The 27,690-nt window shown below is 36.9% G+C and overlaps 3 protein-coding genes across 6 annotated transcripts in view; 2 read left to right on the top strand and 1 right to left on the bottom strand.

Annotated features, from left to right (window-relative positions):
* Nucleotides 1-200: 200 nt before the first annotated feature.
* Nucleotides 201-27,690, top strand: part of LOC144641559 (ryncolin-1-like) — an 85,289-nt gene continuing 57,799 nt past the window's right edge. The window contains exons 1-3 of one of the 2 annotated variants that reach the window (XM_078500593.1): nucleotides 201-471; nucleotides 640-1,017; nucleotides 1,429-1,795. In XM_078500593.1, the coding sequence (XP_078356719.1) occupies nucleotides 207-471; nucleotides 640-1,017; nucleotides 1,429-1,694 (909 nt within the window). In that variant the 5' untranslated portion in view covers nucleotides 201-206 and the 3' untranslated portion in view covers nucleotides 1,695-1,795. Of the gene's footprint in view, nucleotides 472-639; nucleotides 1,018-1,428; nucleotides 1,796-27,690 lie in introns of those variants that run through there. The other variant, XM_078500594.1, reaches the window with a different exon arrangement.
* LOC144641477 (uncharacterized) overlaps nucleotides 10,384-27,690 on the top strand; it is a 108,030-nt gene continuing 90,723 nt past the window's right edge. Inside the window, exons 1-10 of one of the 2 annotated variants that reach the window (XM_078500480.1) lie at nucleotides 10,384-10,566; nucleotides 11,092-11,244; nucleotides 12,081-12,116; nucleotides 12,856-13,008; nucleotides 13,175-13,234; nucleotides 13,332-13,391; nucleotides 13,489-13,539; nucleotides 13,654-13,713; nucleotides 13,828-13,887; nucleotides 16,115-16,183. In XM_078500480.1, coding sequence (XP_078356606.1) covers nucleotides 10,512-10,566; nucleotides 11,092-11,244; nucleotides 12,081-12,116; nucleotides 12,856-13,008; nucleotides 13,175-13,234; nucleotides 13,332-13,391; nucleotides 13,489-13,539; nucleotides 13,654-13,713; nucleotides 13,828-13,887; nucleotides 16,115-16,183 — 757 coding nt within the window. In that variant the 5' untranslated portion in view covers nucleotides 10,384-10,511. The remainder of the gene's footprint in view (nucleotides 10,567-11,091; nucleotides 11,245-12,080; nucleotides 12,117-12,855; nucleotides 13,009-13,174; nucleotides 13,235-13,331; nucleotides 13,392-13,488; nucleotides 13,540-13,653; nucleotides 13,714-13,827; nucleotides 13,888-16,114; nucleotides 16,184-27,690) is intronic. The other variant, XM_078500488.1, reaches the window with a different exon arrangement.
* On the bottom strand, nucleotides 21,125-27,668 carry LOC144641555 (microfibril-associated glycoprotein 4-like). 2 transcript variants are annotated; one of them, XM_078500584.1, is made up of 5 exons: nucleotides 27,535-27,668; nucleotides 24,197-24,299; nucleotides 22,466-22,711; nucleotides 21,922-22,305; nucleotides 21,125-21,481 (listed from the first exon to the last, which is right to left on the bottom strand). In XM_078500584.1, exons 2-5 carry the CDS (start codon nucleotides 24,222-24,224, stop codon nucleotides 21,216-21,218), a joined length of 924 nt encoding a protein of 307 aa, XP_078356710.1. In that variant the 5' UTR covers nucleotides 24,225-24,299; nucleotides 27,535-27,668; the 3' UTR covers nucleotides 21,125-21,215. The 2 variants fall into 2 exon arrangements, with proteins under 2 accessions (XP_078356710.1, XP_078356709.1); XM_078500583.1 differs by lacking the exon at nucleotides 27,535-27,668 and adding an exon at nucleotides 27,093-27,252.

Genomic DNA, 27,690 nt, shown 5'->3' on the forward strand with positions numbered 1-27,690 from the left:
TTGGTGGCAGTGTTCTTTACAAAGCTGTCATCATTTTTGAAGCTGTCAAAAGATCGTCCAATAAAAGATGCACCCGAAAACATGAAAATTGTCTTGCACCGAATTCAGTGACGCAAACACCTTGTTGTACTAAAAGATGAGTCACATCCGCTTTTTCACCAGTCCGTGATACAGTTAACTACGGTTAAGTTGATCAAATTCTCACAATGACTTGTGTTTTCCCAAGTTTGCGTTGCAGTTTGCTGTTCTTGGCGTTGTTTGTGACGAGTCAAACTTTAGCTAAGCCAGGAAATAGCGCTAATAGCACCCCAGTCAGTTCTACAGCCACAAAGCAGTGTAACAACGTGTACAACAGCTTCTATGCAGGGCCAAACAAGAAGATTGAAACTATCCTTCAAGAAATGAAGAAACAACTCACTCAAGTGCAAGATGACATCAACATCTTCAAAGGGAACAAGACGTCTGTAAAAGGTAAGAGCAAGTCTGTTTTCCTGTGTCCTTAAATGTTATTTGTCATATTTGTGGCGAAATGTAAGAAACTGCAGTCTCTGTCTTTGTAAGACTTGATCTTTTAGATACGATATATGGTACACTTCCGCCAAATGCAACAATGATAAAACTCATTTTTTCGCTTAACAGCTAAGAAGAACTGTGCTGAGTTGTACAAATCCGGTCAAAGAATCAGCGGTGTTTATACAATCGACCCTGATGGTTCAGGTGCCTTTGATGTGTTCTGTGACCAAACAACAGCCGGTGGGGGATGGACAGTGTTCCAGAAGAGACTGGATGGCTCCGTTGATTTCTACCGCGGCTGGGCCGACTACAAACGTGGCTTTGGTAACCTGAATGGCGAGTTTTGGTTGGGACTGGACAAGATAAACCGCCTGACGAAAACAAATAACAAGCTTCGAGTAGATCTGGAGGACACTGCAGGCAAAACTGCCTACGCCGAGTACGACATGTTTGCAGTTACGAGCGAGAGGACTAAGTACCAGCTGAGCCTTGGAACTTACTCAGGTAAATTTTACCGATTTCTAAACTGAGTTTTATTGTAAACAAATATTTGTTTCTATTCCAGGTGATGTAAATGTGATGACTTGCTTTCAGTAACAATGCAAATCTGCGATCTAAACATTATCAAAACCTGAGTGAAAAATCAAAAAGAAAACACTGGAAATTCGAGAAAAAATTTGAATTTGTGTTGTTCAGTGTTTGAGCTATAAGACAGTAATCCATAAAACATGAAGAAGATGATAAGAGAAGTTACTGTGTTAGTAGGCTACATTTTTAGTTCTTTTGTTGTGACTTTTTGAGATAAGAGTAAAACAATATTTCCAACTGTTTGTAGCCTTCGGAATTGTAGGACTGCGTGTATTTAAGTCAGTTCTGCATCATTTGAAAAATCAAATTCTCATTTTATGTTTTCAGGAACTGCTGGTGATTCTCTTTCCCTTCATCGTGGTTACCCCTTTACAACCAAAGATCAGGATAATGATGGCCACTCGAGCATTAACTGTGCTGTGTCCTATAAAGGAGCCTGGTGGTACGAGTACTGTCATCACTCCAACCTGAACGGTCTGTATCATCACGGAAAACACTCATCAAGTGCTGATGGTGTCAACTGGGGCGCCTGGAAAGGATATCACTACTCCGCCAAGAGAGCTGAGATGAAGATCAGACCAGTGCACTTTTAAGAACTTTCTGTCTTTACTTGTTTGCTGACCAATGCAAATAAGAAATTGAGAAAGAAACGTCAGAGTAACTGGGTGATTAAAATATCTGAAAAAGAAAATAACTTTTGTCTTAATTTTTTTTCAAATTTCCCATACTTAATTCTCCTCTTCTTTCCTTTGATCGCCTTTACCAAAATGAATAATCTGTGTATTTCGCATCATACAATTCAAATGACTTAAACTCCTCAAGTCTGTCACAACATTTAAAACTAAGACCGTTTTACCTTTTTTCCTTCTTTTTATAACTGTTGATTTAACAATGTGTTAAGCAACATAATGCGCCTGCGCCTAGCTATCCTCGTCCCCAGGGTCATCGTTCCACTTGAGCAGCGGTCGTAAAACGAGCGACTCTGGAAAGTTCTGATTGGAAGTCCAAAAAGTCGGACTTCCGGTTGAATTGTCCATGTCTATCTTTCAAAAGCATGACCAACGAACGTTTTGGTGTTTTACTTCCGGCCATTTTTACTGTTTTTAAAGCCAATTAAATTCGATCCAGTAACGGAACTTCGAGAGTCGCTCCAGCGTTTCGTCAAGTTTGCGCAGGAAGGAATAAAGACTTGAGGTACCAGAATGAGCGCGCTCAATCTCGTTCCTCGAGTGGCAGCAATCCTGCTTTAGGTTTGCACCAGAGACTTGTGGGCTGGACTGAAAGCGTGTCAAAAATACGGCCAAATCTGATTGGTTGTTGAAAACGTGTTCATTTCATCTACAATCTTCGTTCCACGAGCACAATCAAACCGGAACCGGTAATTCCTGGTTCCGGCCGGTTTTTAATCGCCCTCGCCAAGAGACGTTGGGCGTTCGATCACCAGTGATAGAAAACACTCCGGCTCTGGGAACGACAACTGAAGCGCGCTTGGGAATCAAACGCGGGCTTCGGTTCAAAAAAAAGCCTTCTGAAAAGTGTAGCTAAATCAACAAATCTAGTTTCTGGAGAATTAGCTCGGCCAACACAGTTTTATTTTTTGATATTACCATAGCATGGGATGCTATGGTAGGATGCTTGGGGGAGCAGCGATGGCGAGGTGGTGAGAACACTCGCCTCCCACTAATGTGGCCCGGGTTCGATTCTGGTCTGGAACCATATGTGGGTTGAGTCTGTTGTTGTTGGTTCTCGTCCTTGCTCCGAGGGTTTTTCTTCGGGTTCTCCGGTTTTCCTCCCTCCACAAAAAACCAACACTTCCAAATTCCAATTCGATCTGGAATCAGTGGGATCAAGAAGAGCCACTTTGTGGAAGATCCCACTGTAAATTCCCATTATTATTATTATTATTATTACTATTGTCCATCGATTATTTTTTAGATTCATATTTCGCTATTATATATTATTAATTACTCTGTAAATAGACAACCAAAAATAAGTCGTATTTGTAATGTATGCTCAAATGTATGTCAGAATGTATTTTTAGCCATTGTAAATATTTTAGAAATAGAGAAATAAAGTTATTGTTATTATTGTCCCTCGCAATTTATACACAGCGTTTCTCCAGTTTCCGCAACAATTTTCCCAGTACCATTTATGGGACTAAACGAAGTTATACAAGTCGATTGGATGTGAATAATCTAAAATGCTATTCAATCACGAGCTGGAAATATCGATTGTTATTACTGATTGACAGATTTCTTTCAATTTTAGTTGTGAGAATTTACTGGTTCATCGAGGTAGTATAATCCATTAGTTGTGTGAATTTGCTGGTTCATCAAGGTAGTATAATCCATTAGTTGTGTGAATTTGCTGGTTCATCAAGGTAGTATAATCCATTAGCTGTGTGAATTTACTGGTTCATCAAGGTAGTATAATCCATTAGTTGTGAGAATTTACTGGTTCATCAAGGTAGTATAATCCATTAGTTGTGAGAATGTACTGGTTCATCAAGGTAGTATAATCCATTAGTTGTGTCAATTTACTGGTTCATCAAGGTAGTATAATCCATTAGTCGTGAGAATTTACTGGTTCATCAAAGTAGTATAATCCATTAGTTGTGAGAATTTGCTGGTTCATCAAGGTAGTATAATCCATTAGTTGTGAGAATTTACTGGTTCATCAAGGTAGTATAATTCATTAGTTGTGTGAATTTACTGGTTCATTAAGGTAGTATAATCCATTAGTCGTGAGAATTTACAGGTTCATCAAGGTAGTATAATCCATTAGTTGTGAGAATTTACTGGTTCATCAAGGTAGTATAATCCATTAGTTGTGTGAATTTACTGGTTCATCAAGGTAGTATAATCCATTAGTTGTGTGAATTTACTGGTTCATCAAGGTAGTATAATCCATTAGTTGTGTGAATTTACTGGTTCATCAAGGTAGTATAATCCATTAGTTGTGTGAATTTACTGGTTCATCAAGGTAGTATAATCCATTAGTTGTGTGAATTTACTGGTTCATCAAGGTTGGATAATCCATTATTTGTGAGAATTTGCTGGTTCATCAAGGTAGTATAATCCATTAGTTGTGAGAATTTGTCCTTTAACCCGTCGCCCCAGCCCCGCGTTTTCTACTAATCCAATAAAAAGTACGAAGGTTTTCATGCGAGCCAGTTAATTTTTTCTAGGTGTGAAAGTGCCAAAACTGATTTTTTTTAAAAAAGAAAAAAAAAGACATTTCGGGCAATAGCCCTTCTTCCGTGGTAAATAACGTCACCCTCGAGCTCGGGACCCTCTGTTATTTAACTGTGACAATCCAAACGTTACGGCTTGTAACTTTACGTATTTGAACAATAGACCACCCCTGCGCTAATTATAAACCTGCGCAGGATGTTAGGAAAACAATCAAATCATGAGGAAAGCTTAATATAAATCACGAGCCGACAAAGAATATTTTTTACATTAGCTCTACCAGACACTAAGAAAAAATCTAATTGCTACTCGGTGAAAGGTACAAAGAAAACAAATCTACTTTTTTTGTGCACCTATCAATGTTAAACCGCTGGGGGGAGGGGAGGAGGCCGGGCATAGGCAGGGGATTTGTTGGCAATTGTTTGCCCGTAGTGGGGACTTTTGACCGTTTTATGGAACATTTTACTTAATTTTAGTGATTGTTTTGAACATCCACAAATGCTCTGGGGTTGGCCATTTCATGTGAACTGAAAGTCTCGGCCAAGTTCAAATGCCTCCAGCCGCCTATGCCCGGTCACCCCCTCTTGCGGCTTAAAGGTGCATAATAGTTTCGGTAAAGTCCTTCGAAATGAAGCCGGATTATAGGTAGCAGCAAAATGTAGCGTGGTTGTTACTGCGGTGTTATGTTGAATTAAACGTGTTAAAAAAGTCGGCAACACAGAATTTTCGTCGGAAGTAACTCTGACAGTCTTGAACTTGCCGTCACAGAAACTGAATATAAAACACTGTGCGAAAAAAATGTACTTTCTCTCAACATCTGATTTGCAACTTCATCGTTTTAGAAAATGTGTTGAATACTTGATTAGCTGCTTCTGCTAATGGACGAAAACGTTTGAAAATAGTGTAATTGTAGTCAGGGGATGACATAGTTTGCTTTAAGACGTTTCGGCTGTTGCTTAAGCCTTCATCAGTTAAAAATTCAAAGCTTTCACACGCGATTTAAAAAAGGCAACACGTTAGCGCGCGCTTTAAAAATAACGTGTAAAAGTTTTGAACAAAAGAACGTGGCGCGCATCTCATGCGCGTGACAAGGACTTGTAAAGCTCTGGGATAACAGCATGGTCGTTCCCAGAGTGCGGATCCTTAATGGACAACCAGGCTTCCAAAAAGAGTAGTTAGCAATAGCCGAAACGTCTTGGCAAATAACATCAAAAACACAGTCAGCGACAAACCTTTAACAAACTAGGACAAAAACGTCTTTTTTATTTTTCAATTCTTAGCTTTTTATTTTTTATTTATGATTGTTTATACAGAGGTTTGGAGAAATTCCATGAAGCACGAGGTTCGTCTTTTTTAGCTGTGTTTATATATGTATTAGGAGTAGACCATAAATTTTTGAAAGTTCTAGGGCATCTCTTATTTCAAAGGTATTTTAAAATTCCATTTTATATTAAGGAGTTTCTACGGCGCATATATAACAAAACAAAATACAACTGTGATATTATACTTTGATGTGCCATTTCAAATCATCGCCTTGAAGTTAACAACATTTTACTGAAAACGAAAATCTGTACTATGATATTCTTGATGCTCCGCGGTTTATTTAAGAATTGGTTCATGCTTAGCGTGCGTATAACGAGTATGGATGCACGCGGGAAGTTTGGAGAGCACAAAAGCAGCGTAAGAGTTGCTCGAGGCGTAGCCGAGAGCAACTCTAACTTCTTGAGGGCCGTAAAAATGACGTTAGAAGACGTTCAAAACTTTGCAGTGAAATCACCCGCCTAACGGCTCGAAGTCCAACTCGAGTACATTTTATTACGTCATTTCTGTGGTCTGTAAGATAGCTAGTGTAGACCATGGAAAATGATGTCGACTTTTAAAACTGATTGATTCAAAGATTTGGATTTTGACGATTTTAGCAGGCATAGTGAACATTCACATAGTTAGGACCCTTAGAGTACCTTGGATACTTGATCATTACCGTTAGTTTCTCTTCCCTGCCCATGTCCCGTGATCTTATCGCAATTTTTTATCGAGATTTTCACTTGACACTGGCGGAAAACTTTTAAAAGCAACACAAATCACTTCGCAAAAGACGAGACTGGATCTAATATTATCCCAAAAAAAGGCTGAGGAGCCTCTGCAGTTTATGGCAATTAAGACAACGATTACAAGCTTGAACTCTTGGGAAAGAGAACTCGAGAGAACAAAGAAAATACTATTAAACGATAGCAGGCAATGACAATAAAAATAGGAGGGGGCTCTATTAATTTTTTTAGATCATTATAAGTCTTGTTTATCGTCTTGTATCAAAAATGCTGAACAGGTCTCTGCAATATTTTTTTGCTACAAGTTGCGTCAGTTTTGTCCGTTGATCAAAATTAAAATTTCGCTAATAGCTATGAAAACACCAGCAAAAAATTGTATAAAGTACGCAGGAAAAATTAAATGCTAAATGGACCAAGATTAATATTTGAATAGCTGCTTCAAGAAATATTTTCCATTCTATCCTTTTTTGTTACTTGAAATGTTTTTTCAGATGTTTTATCTTTAAGTGCGAGTAATTTTTCTTAAGTGTGCCATTTTAATATCAGAGTATCACCCTAAAATTTAGAACAGCACTGTTTTGAAAATATTAGTGTGATATTTATTTCCGTCTCTCATGAATATTCTTTGGCAAGGAAAGTGATTGCTCAGCATTGTAAGGACTCCTGGAATATCTTGGATGCTTGATCAACGGGTTTTTCTTTCCCACCTCTCGTGTCCCATGATCTTGTCGCAATAATCTCTTAAGTACTCTTTTGACCTCTTGGTGAAAAACCGTTAAAACCTTGAGGAAGGGAATAAATTTTGTAGCACGGGAAGAAAATTTGCTATTTCGACTTTTATCTAAATGTTAAACAGGCCTCTTGCAGTATAAGTGGCGTAAGTTCTGTTTGTTGAGCGAAGTTGAAATTTCGCTAATAGCTGTAGGAACACCAGCTAAAAAAATTATATAATACACAGGAAGATGGCCATGCTAAATGGACCATTATTTGAATAGCTGCTTAAAGAAAATGATTTCCCTTATTATAATATTTTGCTACTGTGAATGTTTCTTCAGATGCTCTATGTTTTTCTAGTTCAAGTGCGTTTATTTTTATTCGTATTTTTATTGATATAGTCTCGCCATAAAGTCGGCAATAAAACGTTCTAGTTTAGCCAAGTTCACGTGCTTCAGTTGATGAACCTTTAGAAAACTGTGGATCGGAGAGCATGGGGAGGGTTCATAAACCACCAAGCATGGGTAAATATATTAGTTCCAAACATTGAAAAAAGACCGCCCTAAATCCTGTTGTCTTATACTTTATAAGCTAAGATTTTTTTATATAAAAATAAAAAAATGAGGTGTTACTTTTCCCTCGAGGCAAATTCGCAATGGTCCACACTTTCAAACAAACTTGTTTAAACATTTTTCTTTTGTGAATAATAAGAGCGTTCTCTTTCCTTCCCCACATGTCCCGTGATCTTGTCGCAATACTCTCTTAAGAACACTTTTGACCTCTTGATGAAAAACTGTTGAAAAAAACAAAGCACTTTGAAGAAAGACTTGCAAGGACCTAACATAAACACGTGGCCGAAATGCCTTTGCCGTGCTTACGCAGATATTTCACAAGCCAAAAACCTTGAGGAAGGGAACAAGTTTGAAGCACGGGAAGAAAGTGTGCTATATTGACTTTTATCTCAGTGAATGTTAAACAGGCCTCTTGCAGTACAAGTGGCGTAAGTTCTGTTTGTTGAGCGAAGTTGAAATTTCGCTAATAGCTGTAGGAACACCAGCTAAAAATAATATTTAATACACAGGTAGATGCCATGCTAAATGGACCATTATTTGTCTTATTTGAATAGCTGCTTAAAGAAAATGATTTCCCTTATTTTAATATTTTGCTACTGTGAATGTTTCTTCAGATGCTCTATGTTTTTCTAGTGGAAGTGCATTTACTTTTATGCGCATTTTTATTGATATAGTCTCGCCATAAAGTCGGCAGTAAAACGTTTTAGTTTAGCCGAGTTCATGTGCTTCAGTTGACGAACCTTTAACCACCAAGCATGGGTAAACAGATTGGTTCCAAACATTGAAACAAGACCGCCCTAAATCCTGTTGTCTTATACCTTATAAACTAAGATTTTTTACATAAAATAATAAAAAAAGACTAAGGTTTTACTTTTCCCTCGAGGCAAATTCGTAATGGTCCACACTTTCAAACAAACTTGTTTAAACATTTTTCTTTTGTGAATAATAAGAGCGTTCTCTTCCCTTCCCCACATGTCCCGTGATCTTGTCCCAATATACTCTCTTAAGAATATTTTTGACCTCTTGATAATAAACTGTTGAAAACTAAAGAAAGCACTTTGAAGAAAGACTTGCCAGGGCCTAACATAACCACGTGACCGAAATGCCTTTGCCGTGCTTACGAAAACCTAGAGAAAGGGAACAAATTTTGTAGCACGGGGGCGGGAAACATCAATATAAATAAAAGCAAAGTTTGCTATATTGACTCTCATCTAAATGTTAAACAGGTCTCTCGCAGTAAGTGGCCGGTGTAAGTTCTGTATGTTGAGCGAAATTGAAATTTCACTAATAGCTAAAGGAACACCAGCTAAAAATAATATGGAGTAAACAGGTAAATGGCCCCGCTAAATGGACTATTATTTGAATAGCTGCCTCGGTAGAGAAAGTGATTTCTCTATTTTAATATTTTGCTCCTGTAAATGTTTTTTCAGATGCTCTATGTTTTTCAAGTGCAAGTGAATTTCTTTTATGTACTCTTTTATTGTCATAGGTTCGCCACAAAGTCGCCAGTGAAAAGTTCCAGTTTAGCCGAGTTCATATGCTTCAGTCGACGAACTTTAGAAAACTGTGGAAGGCACGAGGAGGGTTTATAATAAGCTTCCAAGCATGGGTAAATGATTAGTTCCAAACAATGAAACGAGACCGCCCTAAATCCTGTTGCCTTATACCTTATAAACTTTGGTGTTTTGTATATAATCTAAATATAAACTAAGGTGATACTTTTCCCTCAAGGCTTCTTCTTAATAGTCCACACTTTTAAACACACTTGTTTAAACATTTTTCTTTTGTGAATAATAAGAGCGTTCTCTTCCCTTCCCCACATGTCCCGTGATCTTGTTGCAATATTCTCTTAAGAATATTTTTGACCTCTTGATAATAAACTGTTGAAAACTAAAGAAAGTACTTTGAAGAAAGACTTGCCAGGGCCTAACATAACCACGTGACCGAAATGCCTTTGCCGTGCTTACGAAAACCTAGAGAAAGGGAACAAATTTTGTAGCACGGGGGCGGGAAACATCAATATAAATAAAAACAAAGTTTGCTATATTGACTCTCATCTAAATGTTAAACAGGTCTCTCGCAGTAAGTGGCCGGTGTAAGTTCTGTATGTTGAGCGAAATTGAAATTTCACTAATAGCTAAAGGAACACCAGCTAAAAATAATTTAAAGTACACAGGTTAATGGCCATGCTAAATGGACTATTATTTGAATAGCTGCTTCAGAAAAGAAAATGATTTCCCATATTTTAATATTTTGCTCCTGTAAATGTTTCTTCAGATGCTCTATGTTTTTCAAGTGCAAGTGAATTTCTTTTATGTACTCTTTTATTGTCATAGGTTCGCCACAAAGTCGGCAGTAAAAAGTTCCAGTTTAGCCGAGTTCATATGCTTCAGTCGACGAATTAAGAAAACCGTGGAAGGCACGAGGAGGGTTAATAAGCTTCCAAGCATGGGTAAATGATTAGTTCCAAACATTGAAACGAGACCGCCCTAAACTTTGGTGTTTTGTTTATAATCTAAATATAAACTAAGGTGTTACTTTTCCCTCAAGGCTTCTTCTTAATGGTCCACACTTATAACAAACTTGTTTAAACGTTTTTCTTTTGTGCTCTTACTTTTCCCTCAAGGCTTCTTCTTAATGGTCCACACTTATAAACAAACTTGTTTAAACATCTTTCTTTTGTGAACAATAAGAGCATTATTTCTGAAAAGCGGCAACTGTTCCCCCCACTTACGATATTAAACAAACTAAATGGTTCTGAAGTATATACAAATACGACTAAATAGACTTCATTAATACAAATCGAGTACGTTTACTATAAAAAAAACTAACATCGTTCCTGTTTCTACGCATTTTCAGTTGTGGATGAATCCAGAACAACGAAGATGAATATCGTGGCAAGCTTGTTGCTATCTGCCTTGACATACGCTGTTTCAAATGGTTTGTATTGTATTTCAATCAGCTAACTAACTGAATTCAGTAACCTCATTTTAAACGATCTGTTCTTAGGTCGCTAGTAAGTAATCTTATGATACGAGCAAGTAAAGACTTAAAAAAATTTTTTACCAAAAATGCTTAAACCCTTCCTTCTTCATTTATCAAAAGAGCAGATTATCTCATCCAGGAAACTTTATATGATTGAAGCTCATTTTCTTAAGGTTGTCTTAGAAGCGACTATCAAATATTTTAAACGTTTGTCTATACAAAAGCAGCTTGACTTAAAGTCAGAGCAAAATGCGCTTAGAAAGTGACAAATTTCATTAAGGAAAAAGAGTAGCTTAAAACACCTACGATTCAGCTATGGACCTTAAATCTTAAAAATGCCTTCATCATTACCTCTCGCCCTTCAAAACACCATCAATTATCCCTACATTCTAACTATTCAGAACATGTTATTTTGTTTTATTTCATTTTGTTAAAATTTCTTTAAAAAGTTAATGGTAGCACTTTTTAATACTTTTTTAGGTTGTGACACCGTCCTGACAGAAGCAGGAGCCTGTTGTGTTTTCCCGTTCGAGTACAATGGTGAAAACTACTGCAGGTGCACCAGCAATAATTGGTTTCGACCATGGTGCAGTTTGACCCCTTTTTATGCGGGAAAGTGGGGACATTGTCCAGGTATATCTATTTTTTAGTATAATTTCCAGAGGTAGATATAAAAATGGGACATTCTGATTCATCGCGAAGCTCTGGTTTATGATGCGCTTTTGTACCAAAAATATTTTCAAGGAGATGGTACGTTCTCAAGGTATAAGAATTGATCGCAAACACGGTTGTTTTGGATATCTCACGCGGGCGTGAGAAATTTAGTAAAAAGTGAGCATATAATTAATATGCAGACCCATCTCGTTTAAAGAATTTAAATTTCTTTGTTTGAAATTTAGTACAATTGTTTCTTTAAAAACTGAAATCATAAAGTCGTTTCTTTTCAAGATATACATAAGGCAACAGTAAAGTAACAATCAGTCTTGACTTCGGATCAGCAACCTTTGTATATTAGCTTTGTAGTTTGTTACTATTTTTATTAAAAATATTCTTTTCCATTACACAGCTATCAATCAACAACGCTCCAGTTTAAACTGTATAATACGCGTAAAAATTCCTCTCCTTTCTTTCCCTTTTCTCTACTTTTTTTCTTAGTTTCGAATTTCCCTGAAGATGAAGCTCTAGAGCTTTAATAACTTTGTTACTTTTGGTTCATTATAAAGAGGGTCTGGGTAAGAGTATTAGACATCAACTAGCAAAAGGCCCCACTCTATCTCCTCCTCTCCAAATTGTTCATGCTAGCTAAATGATTAATAATACAGTTGCTCAGTTATTTGGAGAATTTATGCCAATATACATGGTAATGTGCACAGTCATTTTGATAACAGTTGAGGGGTTAAAACACATAAACTGCTAACTGATTCGTTGTTCTTCTTGTCTGATTGTCCGAAATTATGATTTCTTTTTAGATGATCAGGCAACAACTGCTCCTCCAACTTCTTCAGGTAAACTGACATTCAAACAATTGCAAATTTATGAGTGTAGCGTGTTGTAAATGAAAACAATATATGTATCATAAAGAAATTCATCTTTCCAAAACGCCGAAGGATCTAAACGGCTGCTTGCTTCTTATAATCGGACAGACAAGGTTGTATGTTGTGATTTAGCATTCGAAACTGGTTGCACTCATTTAAACGATCTGTTTTAGCTCGCTAGCACTTTCTAAGTACTCTAATGATCATCACCGGGCAAGGAAACCGAAAATACTAATTGTAAAAATGTTACTTTTACATTAAACAGCGGATTTTTTAACTCATCCAGGAATCTTCAGCTGAATAAAGTTCGTTTTGTAAGCGTAACTGAGAAGCAACTAGAAAATTCTTAACAAGTTTTCAAAGACAAAAACAGCTTAAATTGTGATCAGAGTAAAATATCTTAGGAGAGTAACAAATCAATACAAATTTCGGGAGGAGAAAGTAAGGATTAATTGTCGGAATTAGGAATGAAATGCAAAAAAGCTCTACGGTAGCTTGACCTACCGACCTAAATTAACGATGCTTTCATCACCTCCAATTCTTGATTTCGTCATAACATCATCAAGCAAAACGTTTCTATCTTTGTTTATTTTTCTTTCATAAAAAATGGCGAAATATTGACAAAAATACCGTTTTTTTCTTTGATAACGGTGAAGTGTTTACTTTATCTTATGACTCAGTTTAAACGTTGTCTTATACTAATTTATAGGCTGTAACACCGTCGAGACTAAAGAAGGAGACTGTTGTCATTTCCCGTTCGAGTACAAAGGTGAAACATACTGCGAATGCACGAGCGATAATTGGGTTCGACCGTGGTGCAGTTTGACCCCTATTTATGAAGGACTGTGGGGACATTGTCCAGGTATATATAGTCCACTCCATTCCACTCGAACTCCTCCACTTCAAACTTATATATTGTAATCTATTAATTCGGAAGATGAATAATAGACGATATTAAAACATATTAACTCTTTATCAATTCGAAGTTCGTCTAGTGTGATCGTGCGAAATTATCATTTGGTTTTTAGATAATCAGCCAACAACAACTCCTCCAGTAGGGACAACCACCGCTCCTCCAACTACTTCAGGTAAACTGAAACTCGATCAATTTTATTGTTAAGGAGAACGATAAATAATTCATTGTTCATGTTCTTTCTGATAGTGCAACATTATCTTCATTTTTAGATACAACTACTACAACTACTTCTCCAGTAGGGGCAACCACCGCTCCTCCAACTACTTCAGGTAAACTGATACTCGATCAAATTTATTGTTAAGGAGAACGATAAATAATTCATTGTTCATGTTCTTTCTGATAGTGCAACATTATCTTCATTTTTAGATACAACTACTCCTCCAGTAGGGACAACCACCGCTCCTGCAACTACTTCAGGTAAACTGAAACTCGATCAAATTTATTAGTGAAACGTCTTGTTAAGGAGAACAATAAATAATTCTTTTCAAATGTTCTTTCTGATTGTGCAACATTTGTTTTTTTCATTTATAGATACAACTACTACAGCTACTTCTCCAGTAGGGACAACCACCGCTCCTCCAACTACTTCAGGTAAACTGAAACTCGATCAAATTTATTAGTGAAACGTCTTGTTAAGGAGAACAATAAATAATTCTTTTCAAATGTTCTTTCTGATTGTGCAACATTTGTTTTTTTCATTTATAGATACAACTACTACAACTACTTCTCCAGTAGGGACAACCACCGCTCCTCCAACTACTTCAGGTAAACTGTAACTCGATCAAATTTATTTAGTGATGTTCATGTAGCGTGGTCGTGCAACTTATGAAACAATCTATCAAACCGCAACTCGCGATTTTAAGTGACGGGGATGATCGAAGGATTTTTGGGGGTTTGAAATTTTCGATTCCAGAAGTTTTTTGGGTAGGAAAATTTGGCAAATATTTCTTGGATGGCTTGATTTAAGGAGGAGGTAGTGTTAAATTCAGATAATATGATGAATAAACAAACACGAGTGTACAATGTCTAATGTTCTTCTTTGTGTTATATCATTTTCCCTTTCTTTAAATTTCAGGGACAGAAATTCAGCATGGGTTTTTTTCGGTGTTGATTTTTGCCCCCATTCGATCATCCCCGTCACTTGAAATCCTGAGTACTCCCTGGGGGTTTTAAACGATCTGTTTCTAGGTATAATGTTATGAGGCAAGCAAGCAACGGTTTAAAGATTTAACTATTAAAGAAAGCGATTCGGACAGCCAGCAGAATACAATATAAATAAGTTGCCCTGGCCTTTTTCAGGCGATGGTAAGCCATTGAGAAATCTTGGGGTTTTACTCACTGTTTGGCCAATTCCTTCATGCAGAAAGTTTTTGGTCTCTAAAATCATAAAAATGTGGATTTTTAGAAAGTAGTTTGATTCTTCATTTATCACTTTAAAAACTTTCTATGAGCTAAAAAGAAGGGCGTTTGCTGCTAGCAAGGCTATCGGCAGGAAAACTTAGAGCCCGTGATAAATGCCAGGACATTTTCATGGAATACAACCAGTTGAATATTAAATTATCCCTCCTGTTTACTCCATTAGCATTAAGGTATGGAATAGCCAACCGACTCACTCTCAACTCAGACTTTCTTAAGTGAACTCTACCTCATTACCATAAACACCCATTCCATTTACTACTCCAATCCGCAACAGAAATCCGCACCCATTCCAAACCAAACCTAAGCGCATCAAAAAAAAGCACAGAATCTTCTTTAAAAGATATGCTTCGATCTTTTTTTAAAGTTCCTGAACACATATATGTTTCTGTGAGGACATGAACTCGCTTATTCGTTGCGTTTGTTTAATATGCTCTTAAAGCTTTTTTTAAAGATAATAATTATCTTTTTGTAAAGTCATATCTCATTTTTCGCTGATACAATTGTAAGGTTGATATTTTCTAGCAGCGATAAAAACAATCACTCTTTGGATCGTTTTTATTCGTAAATTGGTTTTGTGGTTAGTTACTATTTGCTATTCAATAACAAATTTTCTTTTAAAAAGCTTATATAGATCGATTTTAAAAAGAATTCTGTTTTTTTAAACTTAAGTGAGTCATTTTTTTGGCATCTTTTTCATTTTGCCATTACACAACTTTTACAACGCTTCAATGCATGTAAACTACATATTACGCTATAAACCGCCTCACCCTTTTCTCCGCTGTACTCTACTTTTTTAAGACTCATGATAGTTCCCTAAGGATGTAGTACTAATAATGGTAATAGGACTGAGTGGAGTCCAATTCGGTCTGTAATCATACAAGTGATTAACAAAATCGGACTCCCGCTACGCGGTCGTCCGATTTGTTTAATCACAAGTATGATTACAGGCCGAATTGGACGACACGAAGTCCTGTTACCAATTAATCAAAACTATGACAAAGTTCGAGAAACAAACAAATTTTACCGGTGAAATGATTAAAAGTCTTTGTGAATACTGAAAACATAGCAGTTTACTTAACAAAATAGACAACAACAGCGCCCGCAAAATGATGCGTACTGTCCAATTACACAGGCATGACGCGTTAACTGTCCTATTACACTGTCCAATTAGAAACATGACGCGTACACTGTACTATTACACTGTCCAATTACAGGCATGACGCGTACACTGTCCTATTAGTGCTCAAATCGGGCTGCTGATAACCAATCACGTTCGAGAATTTTGTTATAGTTTTGATTAGAGCTTTAATTTGTTATTTTTGGTCCATTATAAGGTGGCTCTGGGTAAGGATATTTAACGGCAACTGACAAAAGGGCCAACACTTCATACCCTCCACTCCAAACTGCTCATGCAAGACAATTATTATTTATATTGTAGCTCAGTTATTTGAAAGTTATATTTATAGAATCTAGACAGTCATAGTGGTACCAGTTGATGTTTAAAACATATAAACTGTTTACCGATTCTTAGTTCGTCTTGCGTGATCGTGCGACATTGACATTTCTTTTTTAGATAATCAGCCAACAACAACTGCTCCTCCAGTAGTGACAACCGCCGCTCCTCCGCCGCCAACTACTTCAGGTAAACTGATACTTAAACAAATTTATGAGTGAAAAGCAATTTATCATTCTAAGAAAAAGATAACTTATCTAAGGATCCATCGACTGCAGCTGTTTGCCTCTTCAGTTATATAATCGGGCCAGACAGGCAAGGTTTTGAGAAATGCTCTTGTAGCATTAGAATTAGTAACAGTGATTAAAATGTTTCGTTAGCAAGCGATCTTTTTTTAAGGTCGTTGCCCCGAAATAGAACTGAACGGCTAATTCTTCATTAAGCCGTAACAAAACTCGTAAGCAAACATGACGCCACCAATATCTTCACGATTTTTCAGTTAAAGAAATCCTTTATTTAACACATTTTCCCCTTAATATGTTAATACTTATTTTGCTGTAAAATTGCATAAAACTGCTTAGAAAACTTACCCACAAAAGGAACAGCATATATTTAGAGAATTTTCTTGATAAAAAGAAGCGTTTTGGATTTTTCAGGGCAACTTTCGAGCACCTTTTATTAATCAAAAGCAACTTTTTTGGAGTTTTGGAGCAACTTTTGAGCAACGTTTTGAGAAATTATGGGCAGCTTTTTGGGAAATCTCGAACAACTTGTGGAAAGCCCTAGCGAGCCAACCGGCAAAGTACACATTTCCAGTAATAATTTATTTTTCAAACATAAGAATTGATCTGTTTTCGTTTTACAGAAAGAAGTTGATCGCTACACCCAAAATGTGAGAAAAAATTGATAGGTCACAATACTCGTTAACAAGAAAAGACGATTTATTTTCTCTCTCGCGGACTAAGCCGCATAGAAAAAAGTCGCCATTTTGTTTATGTGCCCTTGTTAATGACGCTTAAAATTCTGCGCAGTAAGGATGCGCAATGCAATACAGGGTAATGACCTTAATGTCGTCATGACAATTTTATTTTCTTTACTGTTATAAGCTGCCAGCTGTGGTTCCAGGCCCGTTGGTGCTCGTATCGTGGGTGGTACCCAGGCTCAAAATGGCAGCTGGCCGTGGATGGCTATGCTGGCCTATGCTGGAGGATCGCAGTTCTGTGGTGGATCACTGATTGGTGAACAATGGGTGGTGACTGCTGCTCACTGTGTTAATGGTTTTTCTCCAAGCCAGATCGTTGTAAGGTTGGTGATTGTTCTTTACTCGGTTGTAAAGGTAGACTAGTGAAAGGATAGTTTTGGCAGGAGTCGCAGGAATGTTTTCAGCTATAAAAACAGAAGCGCTGCGAGTGAAAAATCAAGCAAAACCTTTTATTAGGTCATGCAATTCTTTTCAACAATTTTTTAATTTTCTCATTATTTTTAATAAATTTATTGAGAAAATGACATAAATAATTTAAAAAATACAAAGTTAAAAAAAAAAGCCAAGGGTATTTCCCAAAGGGGAGAGCGCGAACGGGACGTGAGTATCAATGCGAGGCGCTTTCCGAATTAAAAGCTCAAATATACCTATTTACAAAGAAAATACCTATTTATAAAGAAAAAATATGTCTTATCGGCGCGTGTCGCGTGTCGCAGATAAAATGTCGTGGGTCCGAAAAACTAATTCCTGCGACAAGGACATTCCCTGACTGCCGACCAAGTACGGAGATAATCTACATCGAAAAGTTAGTTTAATAAAGAAAAATAATTTTTTATTAGTGGAGTAAAGTTATCAAATCAGTCTACCTACGCTGAAATCAAACTCCATGGATTTTATAGGAACGAGTTTGAATCCTAACTTTCTTATTTATAGTGTTCTTAGACAGCACAGTTTACCTGACTATTATCCCAAAAAAGGAAGGGGAGAAGCAAAACCTCTCTATAGCTAGTGCCTAAACTGATAAACCATCTGGCTAGCCTTCCTATCGGTACAAACACGGAAACGTTATACGCGAGAGGCAAAAATTGTAAATATTTCCTATTGAAGACTTAATCATACCGCTATCGTAGAGAAAATATGCTGCTCACTTAAAGCAAACTATAATATTCGTATTAGGCTGATGATTATGATTTAAATAATATTTCTCAGCTAAGAAGTAAAAAGTACTGTTTGATTCTATCCGTACTACTGCTTTTACGGAGTTTAAGAGTAAAATTCAGCGCTTTACCTTTGTTTAGACGCTTTTATTTTTTCTAATGATATTTAACAATTATTAACCGAATTGGAAGATTTTCACGGACACTGAGGGGAAAAATTGTTTAAGTATAAACCAAACCAGTAAAAAAGAAGGCTCATAGTGGCGAATTTGGGCGATTTGAAGAGTTTTGCGCTGATTGTTACTCTACCTATTAGTAACAGTATTTTGAGACGCAGAGACGTCGCGACGAAATAAACAAATGGGGTAGATTTTGAGCTTAAATGTAGGCATTACTCGCAATATTTTTTAGTCAATAAGTACCTTTCGTTGTTCTTGTACCTTTCTTGATATTTTGAACATACAAACAGTCACACCGCTTGTATGGGCTCCCTGTGGGTAAATGTGGATAAATAACAAGTGGAATGGCGACTTGGATGAAATAAAATTATGATCATGTTACACAGCGTAAACTCACTGGACATCGCAAACTTTAGGACCGGCGGGTTTTTTTTATCTAATTGTGTTAATTTTGATACACATGTAGGATGGGAGCCTACAGGATAACCGACATTGCGCAAGAACTGCAGGTTGAAAGGATTATAATGCATGAGAGCTTCCACATTCATTCGCACGGATACGACATCGCGCTCCTAAAACTGAAGACTAAAGTGACACTTGGCACAAGTGTCGGGCTCGTGTGTCTCGGCAATGGCAACTCGTTGGCAACCAAGACATGCTATATTACAGGCTGGGGAGCGTTAATGGAAGGCGCGCAACAACCAGACTACCTTCAAGAAGCGTCAGTACAACGCATATCAAATTCTGTATGTCAATCTTATTACCCAGGTCAGATTTACAACAACATGCTTTGCGCTGGTATTATGCCTCATGGAGGAGTGGATGCCTGTGTAGGTGATGGTGGGGGTCCCTTGGTGTGCGAGTTTAGTGGCAAGTGGTACCTCACAGGAGTTACAAGCTGGGGTCACGGGTGCGCTAGGCCTAGAAAACCTGGCGTCTATACCAAAGTGTTTCGCTATGTATACTGGATCTACGCAATAAGTGGAATTGAATAGGATAGAAACTTTATTAACGTGTCTAAGAAGCACTTAGCTCGGGAAAACCCATACTAATTCGGGGACACGAAAGAGAGGGGATCATGTACTTAAGATAATCTCTCTGTCATGTTAGATTAGTGATGCTTTTGTGAAGGAAAGCAAATTTAAAACATGTGAGGTAGAATAATAAAGAAAACAAAAGCATTATTTTGTGTTCAAGGCTTTTTTATCTAATGACAATAGAAAAAATTAAACCCAAGCTTTGGAAGACGAGGGAAACGGCAAAGTTCGAATTCTGCCATAAAATAACATGTTACCAACCTTCAAAATACCCGTCTTGGAGTTTTAGTGACATGCGTAATCAAACTTTAATTATACCCTTTCTCTTTATTTCATTTTCATTTTCTTCTGATCCCACGGGGGTACTCGGGATTTCAAATGACGGGGATGATCGAATGGGGGCAAAATTCAAGACCCAAAAAAATCCCAAGGGCTTCCAACATAACCCAAAAAAATTCCTAGATCAAAAATTAACCCCTCAAAACATGTTTGTCTGTGCTTTATTCACAGAACAACGCAGCCAAAGCACTACCACGAATGTTCAGATTGCTTTAAATATCCAAAAACATCCCTACTTAAATCAAAAAATACTTGCCAAATTTTCCTACCCAAAAAAATCCCGGAATCGAAAATTTCGAACCCAAAAAAATCCTTCGATCATCCCCGTCACTTAAAATCCCGAGTACCCCCCTGGGCTTCTGATCACCCGACCTTAATATCTATAAAGTCCTCAAAGTTTTCTGGATTAAAAAGACTGTCACACTACTGACACAAGGCGCAATAATTTGCTCTCGTATAAGAACTCGGTAAAAACAACAAATTCTTCCCAAATTTAGAGACTGAGATAAAACAAGACAAAAAGTAGTCTTCGCAAAATAGTAACCACTGATGGGAAAATAACAAATAATCTAAAAAATAAATAAGTAAATAAATAAATAAATAAAAATACTTTATTTGTCACTCCAGTAAAACGGAATTTCAGTAACAACTACAATAAAAGCTCTAAATATGTAAAAAATACACCGTTTTTAAAATTAAAAAGTAGCTTTACCCCTACCAGTGATGCCGCTGCAAAACTGATCAATGAAACTTTCTCTACAAAAAAACAAGCCCCACCAGCAGCTAAACAACAGTTATCAGCAAAGTACCCGGACAAAATTTTAAATTGGGAAAAGTCTACTCCCTTCCAATTTGCGTTACAATTGAGTCAAAAATCAGAGAATTTTAATACAAGGTTTTAAACAATATCGTCTTTACTAATGAAAAATGTATTCATTAAGACCCAGAGACATAGAGAAATTGAGACCCAGAAACAAAGAAAATTAACACCCAGAGACAATGAGAAATTAAGACCCAAAGACAGAGAGAAATTAAGACCTAAAGGACCCAAAGACATAAAGAAATTAAGACCAAAAAACATAGGAGAAATTAAGACCCAAAGACATAGAGAGATTAAGACCCAAAGACAGAGATATTAAGACTCAGAGACATAGAGAAATTTAGACCCAGAGACATAGAGAAAATGAGACCCAGAGACAGAGAGAGATTAAGAGCGAGAGTGACAGAGAGATAAAGATTCAGAGGTATAGAGATTATCAAGAGCAGAAAGCATCATGTAATATCAATTTTTCTCTATAGAGCTAAGTGTTTTTTAGAACAAGAACTCAAGAACCCAGACACAAAATCTAAACAAAGGAATGCTAGGGGGATTGTTATGTCAAGGGGGAACGTAAGTAGAAAACTGGTCAGTGGCAACAAATAGCTATCGACAAAAGTTTTTTTGCATCATTTTTATTCATCGAGTCACTTGGACATTTCTTTTCCAGACTCGTATTTGTTCTATCAGCAAACAATAGACAGAAAGTTCTAAAAGTGCACTGGTCTGATTTTCATCTCAGCTCTCTTGGCGGAGTATTTAGATCCTTTCCAGTGATCCCAGTTCACACCATCATTGTCTGACGAGTGTTTTCCAAAATGATACAGACCGTTCAGGTTGGAGTCATTGCAGGCCTCGTACCACCAGGCTCCTTTACGGGCCACAGCACAATTAACACTCGTATGGGTGTCATTATCCTGATCTTTGGTTGAAAAGGGAGCACCACGATGGCGAGAAAGAGAATCACCAGCAGTTCCTTAAAAGCAAGAAGTATAAGTTAATCACCTCACGCATTTTTAAATCAAGAAAAAGTACGATATGACTAGATTATATTAACTCGACAATTAAGAAACTGTGTAATAAGCGTACCTAAAGTATTCTTAAAGAAACTCATTAGTAATTCATGAAGAAAATACAAAAGAAATTAATGTTTAATGAGTGTCTTTATATCTGATAAAGACACGGCTAAACTTTACGTCCAATTTTCCAGGCCAAAATAACCTCAAATCTAAATATTAGTGCAAGAATTAGTTGATCTACATCAGAAGATTTTTAAGCCGTTCAATAAATTCGCAGTTCGTGTTTTATCAAGTCTAAAACACTCGGCTGCGCCTCGTGTTTTAAACTTGAAAAAACACTGCTGCTCATTTATTAAACATTACATAAAACCAGATAAAGAGATATTATAAAATTTACCTGTGAGTGAGTATGATCCAAGGCTCAGCTGGTACTTAGTTTTCTCGCTCGTAACTGCAAACATGTCGTACTCAGCGTAAGCAGTTTTGCCTGCAGTGTCTTCCAGATCTACTCGAAGCCTGTTCTTTGTTTTCGTCAGGCGGTGTATCTTGTCCAGTCCCAGCCAAAACTCGCCATTCAGGTTACCGAAGCCACGTTTGTAATGGGTCCAGTCGCGGAAGAAATCAACGGAGCCGTCCAGTCTCTTTTGGAACACTGTCCACCCCCCACCGGCTGTTGTTTGGTCACAGAACACATCAAAGGCACCTGAACCATCAGGGTCGATTGTATAAACACCGCTGATTCTTTGACCGGATTTGTACAGCTCAGCACAGTTCTTCTTAGCTGTCGATCAAAAAAAAGTTTTATCATCGTTACGTTTGGAAAGTGTACTATATATCGTAACTAAAAGATCAAGATTTACAAAAACATTATTGCAGTTTCTTACATTTCGCGGCCGAATAGGACAAATAAAGTTTTAGGAAACAAACAGACTTGTCTTTACCTTTCACGGGCGGCTTGCTCCCTTTCAGGGTGTTGATGTCATCTTGCACTTGAGTGAGTTGTTTCTTCATTTCTTGAAGGATAGTTTCAATTTTCTTGTTTGGCCCTGCATAGAAGCTGTTGTACACGTTGTTACAACGCTTTGTGGCTGTAGAACTGACTGGGATGCTATTAGCGCTATTCCCTGGCTTAGCTAAGGTTTGACTCGTCACAAACAACGCCAAGAACAGCAAACTGCAACGAGAACCTGAGGAAACACAAGTCATTGTGCGAATTTGATCAAAGCCCAACTTAACCGTAGTTAACTGTGTCACGGACTGGTGAAAACGTGGATGTGACTCATCTTTATTACAGCAAGGTGTTTGCGTCACTGAGTTCGGTGCAAGGCAATTTTCATGTTTTCGGATGCATTTTTTATTGGACGATGTTTTGACAGCTTCAAAAATGATGACAGCTTTGTAAAGAACAAGCCACCAACAAGAAAAAACTTCTCTTTATGCAAAAATCCTATTGCTAATTTGCCTACGTGTAACAAACGATTTAGCATCGATCTAAAAATTGATCGAAAAAGTTTTACTTTTCCTTCGAAAATGTGTTGCTAAAGTTAATAAAAGTGCTCAAACCTCGCCCGTAGTCTTTGTCAAACTGCGTTCAAAACTTAACAAGAACAGCGTCTCCGATTTTTAGTAGTGATTAGTAAGTGATTATAGGATTTAATAGGAACTGATTTACTAGTATTTTTATCCCGGCCGGTAGGGTAAACCTATATGTGGAACTTTGCCTCTTGGTTTACCCTGTCTCTTAGAAAGCTTTGAATAGTATAACATCCTTTACTGATAAGTACAACGTGTTATATAAGCATCACTTTACTCCTTGGAGTTACCGCAAAAAAATTTTTCTCACTTCATTTTTTACTATAGATGAGCATACGAAATATTGAACGCGCTTGAGTTTATGGAGGTTTTCCAAAGCCGAATAAAAGGTAAGAAGGCCAAACTCTGAGCATGCGCTTAATTTCCTTTTGAAATAAGGACGCGCGTAAGTTGCCGTGCACTTCATTGTAACCTGTGTCCAAAATGATTCGGTTTTGGTCCTTAAAAGTTTTTTTATGAGAAATTGTAATTTCCAGATGATACTTCTGGTTAGTATACTAAGGCCAAAATATGACGGAGGTGTTTGAAATACTGAACATGTAGACCAGTTCATGCTGAAAATGAAGATTTACATAGAATTTTTGAAAATGCTGAAAATGACTGCTGGTGGACAGAGCATGTTTGAGCCTACCGGGCAAAAGCATTTAGTTCAAAGTTTGGCGGCTGAGGACATTGCCTACAATCATTAGTGGCTAAAAGCTCAGATGAGCTGCATGCATTCCGTCTTTCCTTCATCCTACTTAATGGTTGATTCAGAATTATTTGTTGTTGATCTTACATTGCAAAGAAAGTTTAGCCGGATAAATTCACAAAATGCTCAGAATTGCTCAAAACAAAATTCGCAAAACGTTCCGTCAAAAAGGTGATAACAGATCGCGTTTACTCCTAATGACTTTGAAACTCAAGTTACTAAGAGAAACAGAAATAAGTTTCGATTTCTTCTTTATCTTTTGTTAAATGTTCAACTAATGACTGTATTTTGAATTTGGCTGTTCATGAGTTAAATGAGCCGGGGGGGGGGGGGGGTATTTAAATACTTGAAACAGGCAGTTTCTGAGAGTAATTCACTCAAAAATTACTTTGAATGCCGGGTGTGGTAGCCTGCATGCTGATATATCAGTTATTTCTGATTCGTTTTGATTCACTTTGAAGCAGGATGCGTGCTGTAATGATCCTCTCAATCTGTAAGACAAGCATTGTCATTTTTAGTTTGATGATAACAAAATAAGAAAGTAGTTTGTTTCTATACTCTCGCATTTTAGGGATTAAATTTCCTGTTGGCAATAACCAATAAACCAAGGATGTTTAGCCGCGCGGTAAACCTACGAAATGTTTCCCGAAAAAAAAAAACATTTTGATATATATTTAAACCCTGCGATTCATAGCCCCTAGTTAACTTGTAGAAGTTTGAAAGCGTTCGAAGAAGCTAAAATGGTAATAAACTATTATATTTACATCCTAGTGAAAAAAGTAAAAAGCGAATAACATATGAGGTGTTGTCTAAACTCGTCGCGGCTTTACACGGCAATTTTTCAAGGAAAGACACATATTTTCACTAAAAAGCAATATGTCGATTAATGTGGATTCTATGCATGATCAAGAGATAATAACGTCTGAAAACCTTCCCTGATTAGTGGGCCATTTCGTTATTTGGATTGATCGTCCTAACAGAAAACAAAACATTTGACAACAATTTATACTGAGCAAATCGAAAGATCATTTAAATATACAAAGATACTTTGGCATCATTGTTGCTAGAAAATCGCAAGTTTCCCATAACGGACGGTACGTTCAAAATTAATGGCAAGGTTTTTATATGCGTGGCTAAGAAACGAAAATATTTCTGTGCTAAAACCAAGGAACGATATTACTCCTAGACGACTTGCTGCAGTTGCCTGCATTTTTAAAGTTAAATTTTAATTTATAGTGTGGAAAAGTTTATTTTGGGAAGGTTATACCAAGCTAGCGAGAAAATTTAAACGCGTACATGACTACTGAGTACAATAAAGTGATTCCGTCAACTCGTGGCCTGTTCGTGTTTAGAGTATTTAATCACAGCTTTTAAACAATACTACAAAAAAAATGTTTATCCTTTTTCAATGCAAATTGAATCAAACCCGCCGAAGTTTTTTGATGTTTGCGATCAGCCAGTATCCGGAGTAAATAGTCTAACATGGTTTACATGTAATGTACCTTGATCGAAGCTGATGAGCAAAAGGTTCATGTCGGAAAAGCACACTGAATTCACGCCAGAAATTACAGTCTGTATTTGCACAATAACATCTCTACCAGAAAAAATGTGATCATCAGTTAAACATACCTTATGGTAAAAAAAAGTAGAAATATGAAAATTGATAGAGAAGGTTTTTGTTTTGCTACCTTAAAGCCCCGAAAGTTTGTCGTTGCAACTTTTGAAAAAAATTAAAAGAGCAGCGAAACTTGTTGAAAAGAATTTGTATTTCATCAGAATGGTTAACATATTGCATTTGGAATACAGGAAAAACCAGGGAGTAAGAACCTAATTTATCGCTATTTTGTGTGTCGCTTTTTTTTTGCACTTTCCAGGGTAGTAATTGTTAGGATAGGTTGATTTCTCCGCCAGGCAGTGCAATGCAAAAAAATTCGCGGCGATACATCTATTACATATTTCATCAACGTGAAACATTGTAAAAAAATTATATATCGTGTCTTTCTTTGAGTACAAATATTTCCAGCTAAATAAATACAATTTGACTAACCTCAGTTCTGTAACATCGTGAAAACTCAAGACTACTATCTAATCACTAGCAATTAAAGAGATTTTAGTTTAGTGGTTCGAATAATGCGACTGACGAAGTCAAAATGATTCTTCTCAGTTTTCACCTTTGGTCCTCGACTGTCAAGATTTATAAACAAGAGTTTCTTTTATTTACTATTACAAAATGATAAACTTATTCAAAGGAAAAATTCAAGCAAAACAGCGTCTTGACAAATCGTAAAAAAGAAAAGCTTTTTAGTCGTTCTACTATAGCACGCCGCTTAAACTATTAAATGTCAAACAATTTCTGAAAACTGAATTATTAACAAAAAAATTTGTTTGAGATTTTTATTCAAAAATGCACTGAAGATTCAAGTTTCTTTGTCATTTGTAAACATCTAAGAGAAAATTACAAATCATTATTTCAATGTTAAAACCATAAACGGTGTTATGACCTTGATGACTTTCCATATTTTATAAACTCAATTTTGCGAATGTCATGGCTTAGCTGAGTTTATTGTGCGGTAAAAGGAGAGAAATGTAACAATTAAATGCAAGAAAGTAAACAATTACAGGTCAGTGAACCCGTCGCCTTTTCTTGTTTAGAATATTTAATTACAGACACTGAAAAAATTCGATTTCTTTTTGGCGCCGGAAATTTAGACTCTACGTTTTCATATCTGATGCTTTATATGAGTATTTATAATAAATAGTATTCCCCCTGGCGAACAATATCTCAGTAAACTAAAAATTCAAATGCCTAAGTTTAAAATAATATGCATCATATCTGAAACTTGTCGCAATAGTACAATCTAAACCATCCGTCGTTTGAACAAGTTTTGTATTCAGTCCAAAAGAAATAAAAGCGGGACATAGTCTCGCCTTTTTCGCGGCATTTAACACCCTGAGAACTCAAGCACATCTCATATTTGAAAGGTTCAGCTTCCTGGTCTGAGTTTCAGAGCAGTACACTCTGGAATCTAGAATTCTCGATTATTCAATTTCTTGAGCTCCTGATAATTATTTTCGGTTTCCTTAGATGCTAGATACAATAATAGGCTATTCAGAAAACCATGGATAAGCTCTGTGCGGAGTTTTCGTCCGATATTTCTTATACAGGATAGTCTTCTCTTGCGGAATTTATGAATAATCACTTGTATCGCACGAAGATCACCGACCATGTCCAATTCGATCGATTGTAAAATGATTTTCGCAATTTATTTAAAAGACCGACTTACCTTTTCCCAGAAGTTAGATCATTCAGTATTCAGCACGTGTGTATTCCAAACGCATTTTGCGTCGATTCGGATAGCAACAATTTATGACAAGTAGGCCCTTGTAAGAACAGTACTCGATTGCGAAGGCTAAAAACGATTTTGTATCTCACTCAGCATTAGGCTGAAACCTGAGCTTAAAGCAAACAAAAGCGTGTTTGATTAGTGAAGCCGGTGGTGACATTTTTCCAAAAAAACGGTATATTTCCATCCATTTTCCTTGCATATTCCTTATCATTCACTGAATAACCAGTTTATTTCAATAAAATTGACACCTTCTCGGCTTATCAGCTAACTAAAGAGAAGTGAATACCATTGAAATATTAGCAGCTTTTACCGATGAAAAGTCAGTTAAGTGACTTTATTAGTCCAATACCTATCTATTTCGATGTGTTTCGATACTTACCGTGGTATATAGCGACCCAAGCTTAATAATGAAAGTTTAAACTGAGGGTTCAGATCACTAAACAAAAACGACTTAGTCGGAGAAAAATAACTGCCAGGTACTCAGTTGTCACTTCACCCCAGTCTCCAGGTGTTCCCTGCTCATTTCTTTACAACA

This window comes from Oculina patagonica, chromosome 2 (genome assembly GCF_052425735.1).
Source record: "Oculina patagonica isolate OP01 chromosome 2, crgOcupat, whole genome shotgun sequence".
NCBI lineage: Eukaryota > Metazoa > Cnidaria > Anthozoa > Scleractinia > Oculinidae > Oculina > Oculina patagonica.

What these genes read in the sequence shown, in the direction of transcription:
- LOC144641555 (XM_078500584.1), bottom strand. Translation starts at nt 24,224, where the DNA reads ATGCAGGCTACCACACCCGGCATTCAAA. An exon ending in TACCACACCCGGCATTCAAA is followed by an intron (nt 22,712 to 24,196) that starts GTAATTTTTGAG and finishes GTGTTTCCTCAG; the next exon opens with GTTCTCGTTGCAGTTTGCTG. An exon ending in TGGATCATACTCACTCACAG is followed by an intron (nt 21,482 to 21,921) that starts GTAAATTTTATA and finishes CTTGCTTTTAAG; the next exon opens with GAACTGCTGGTGATTCTCTT.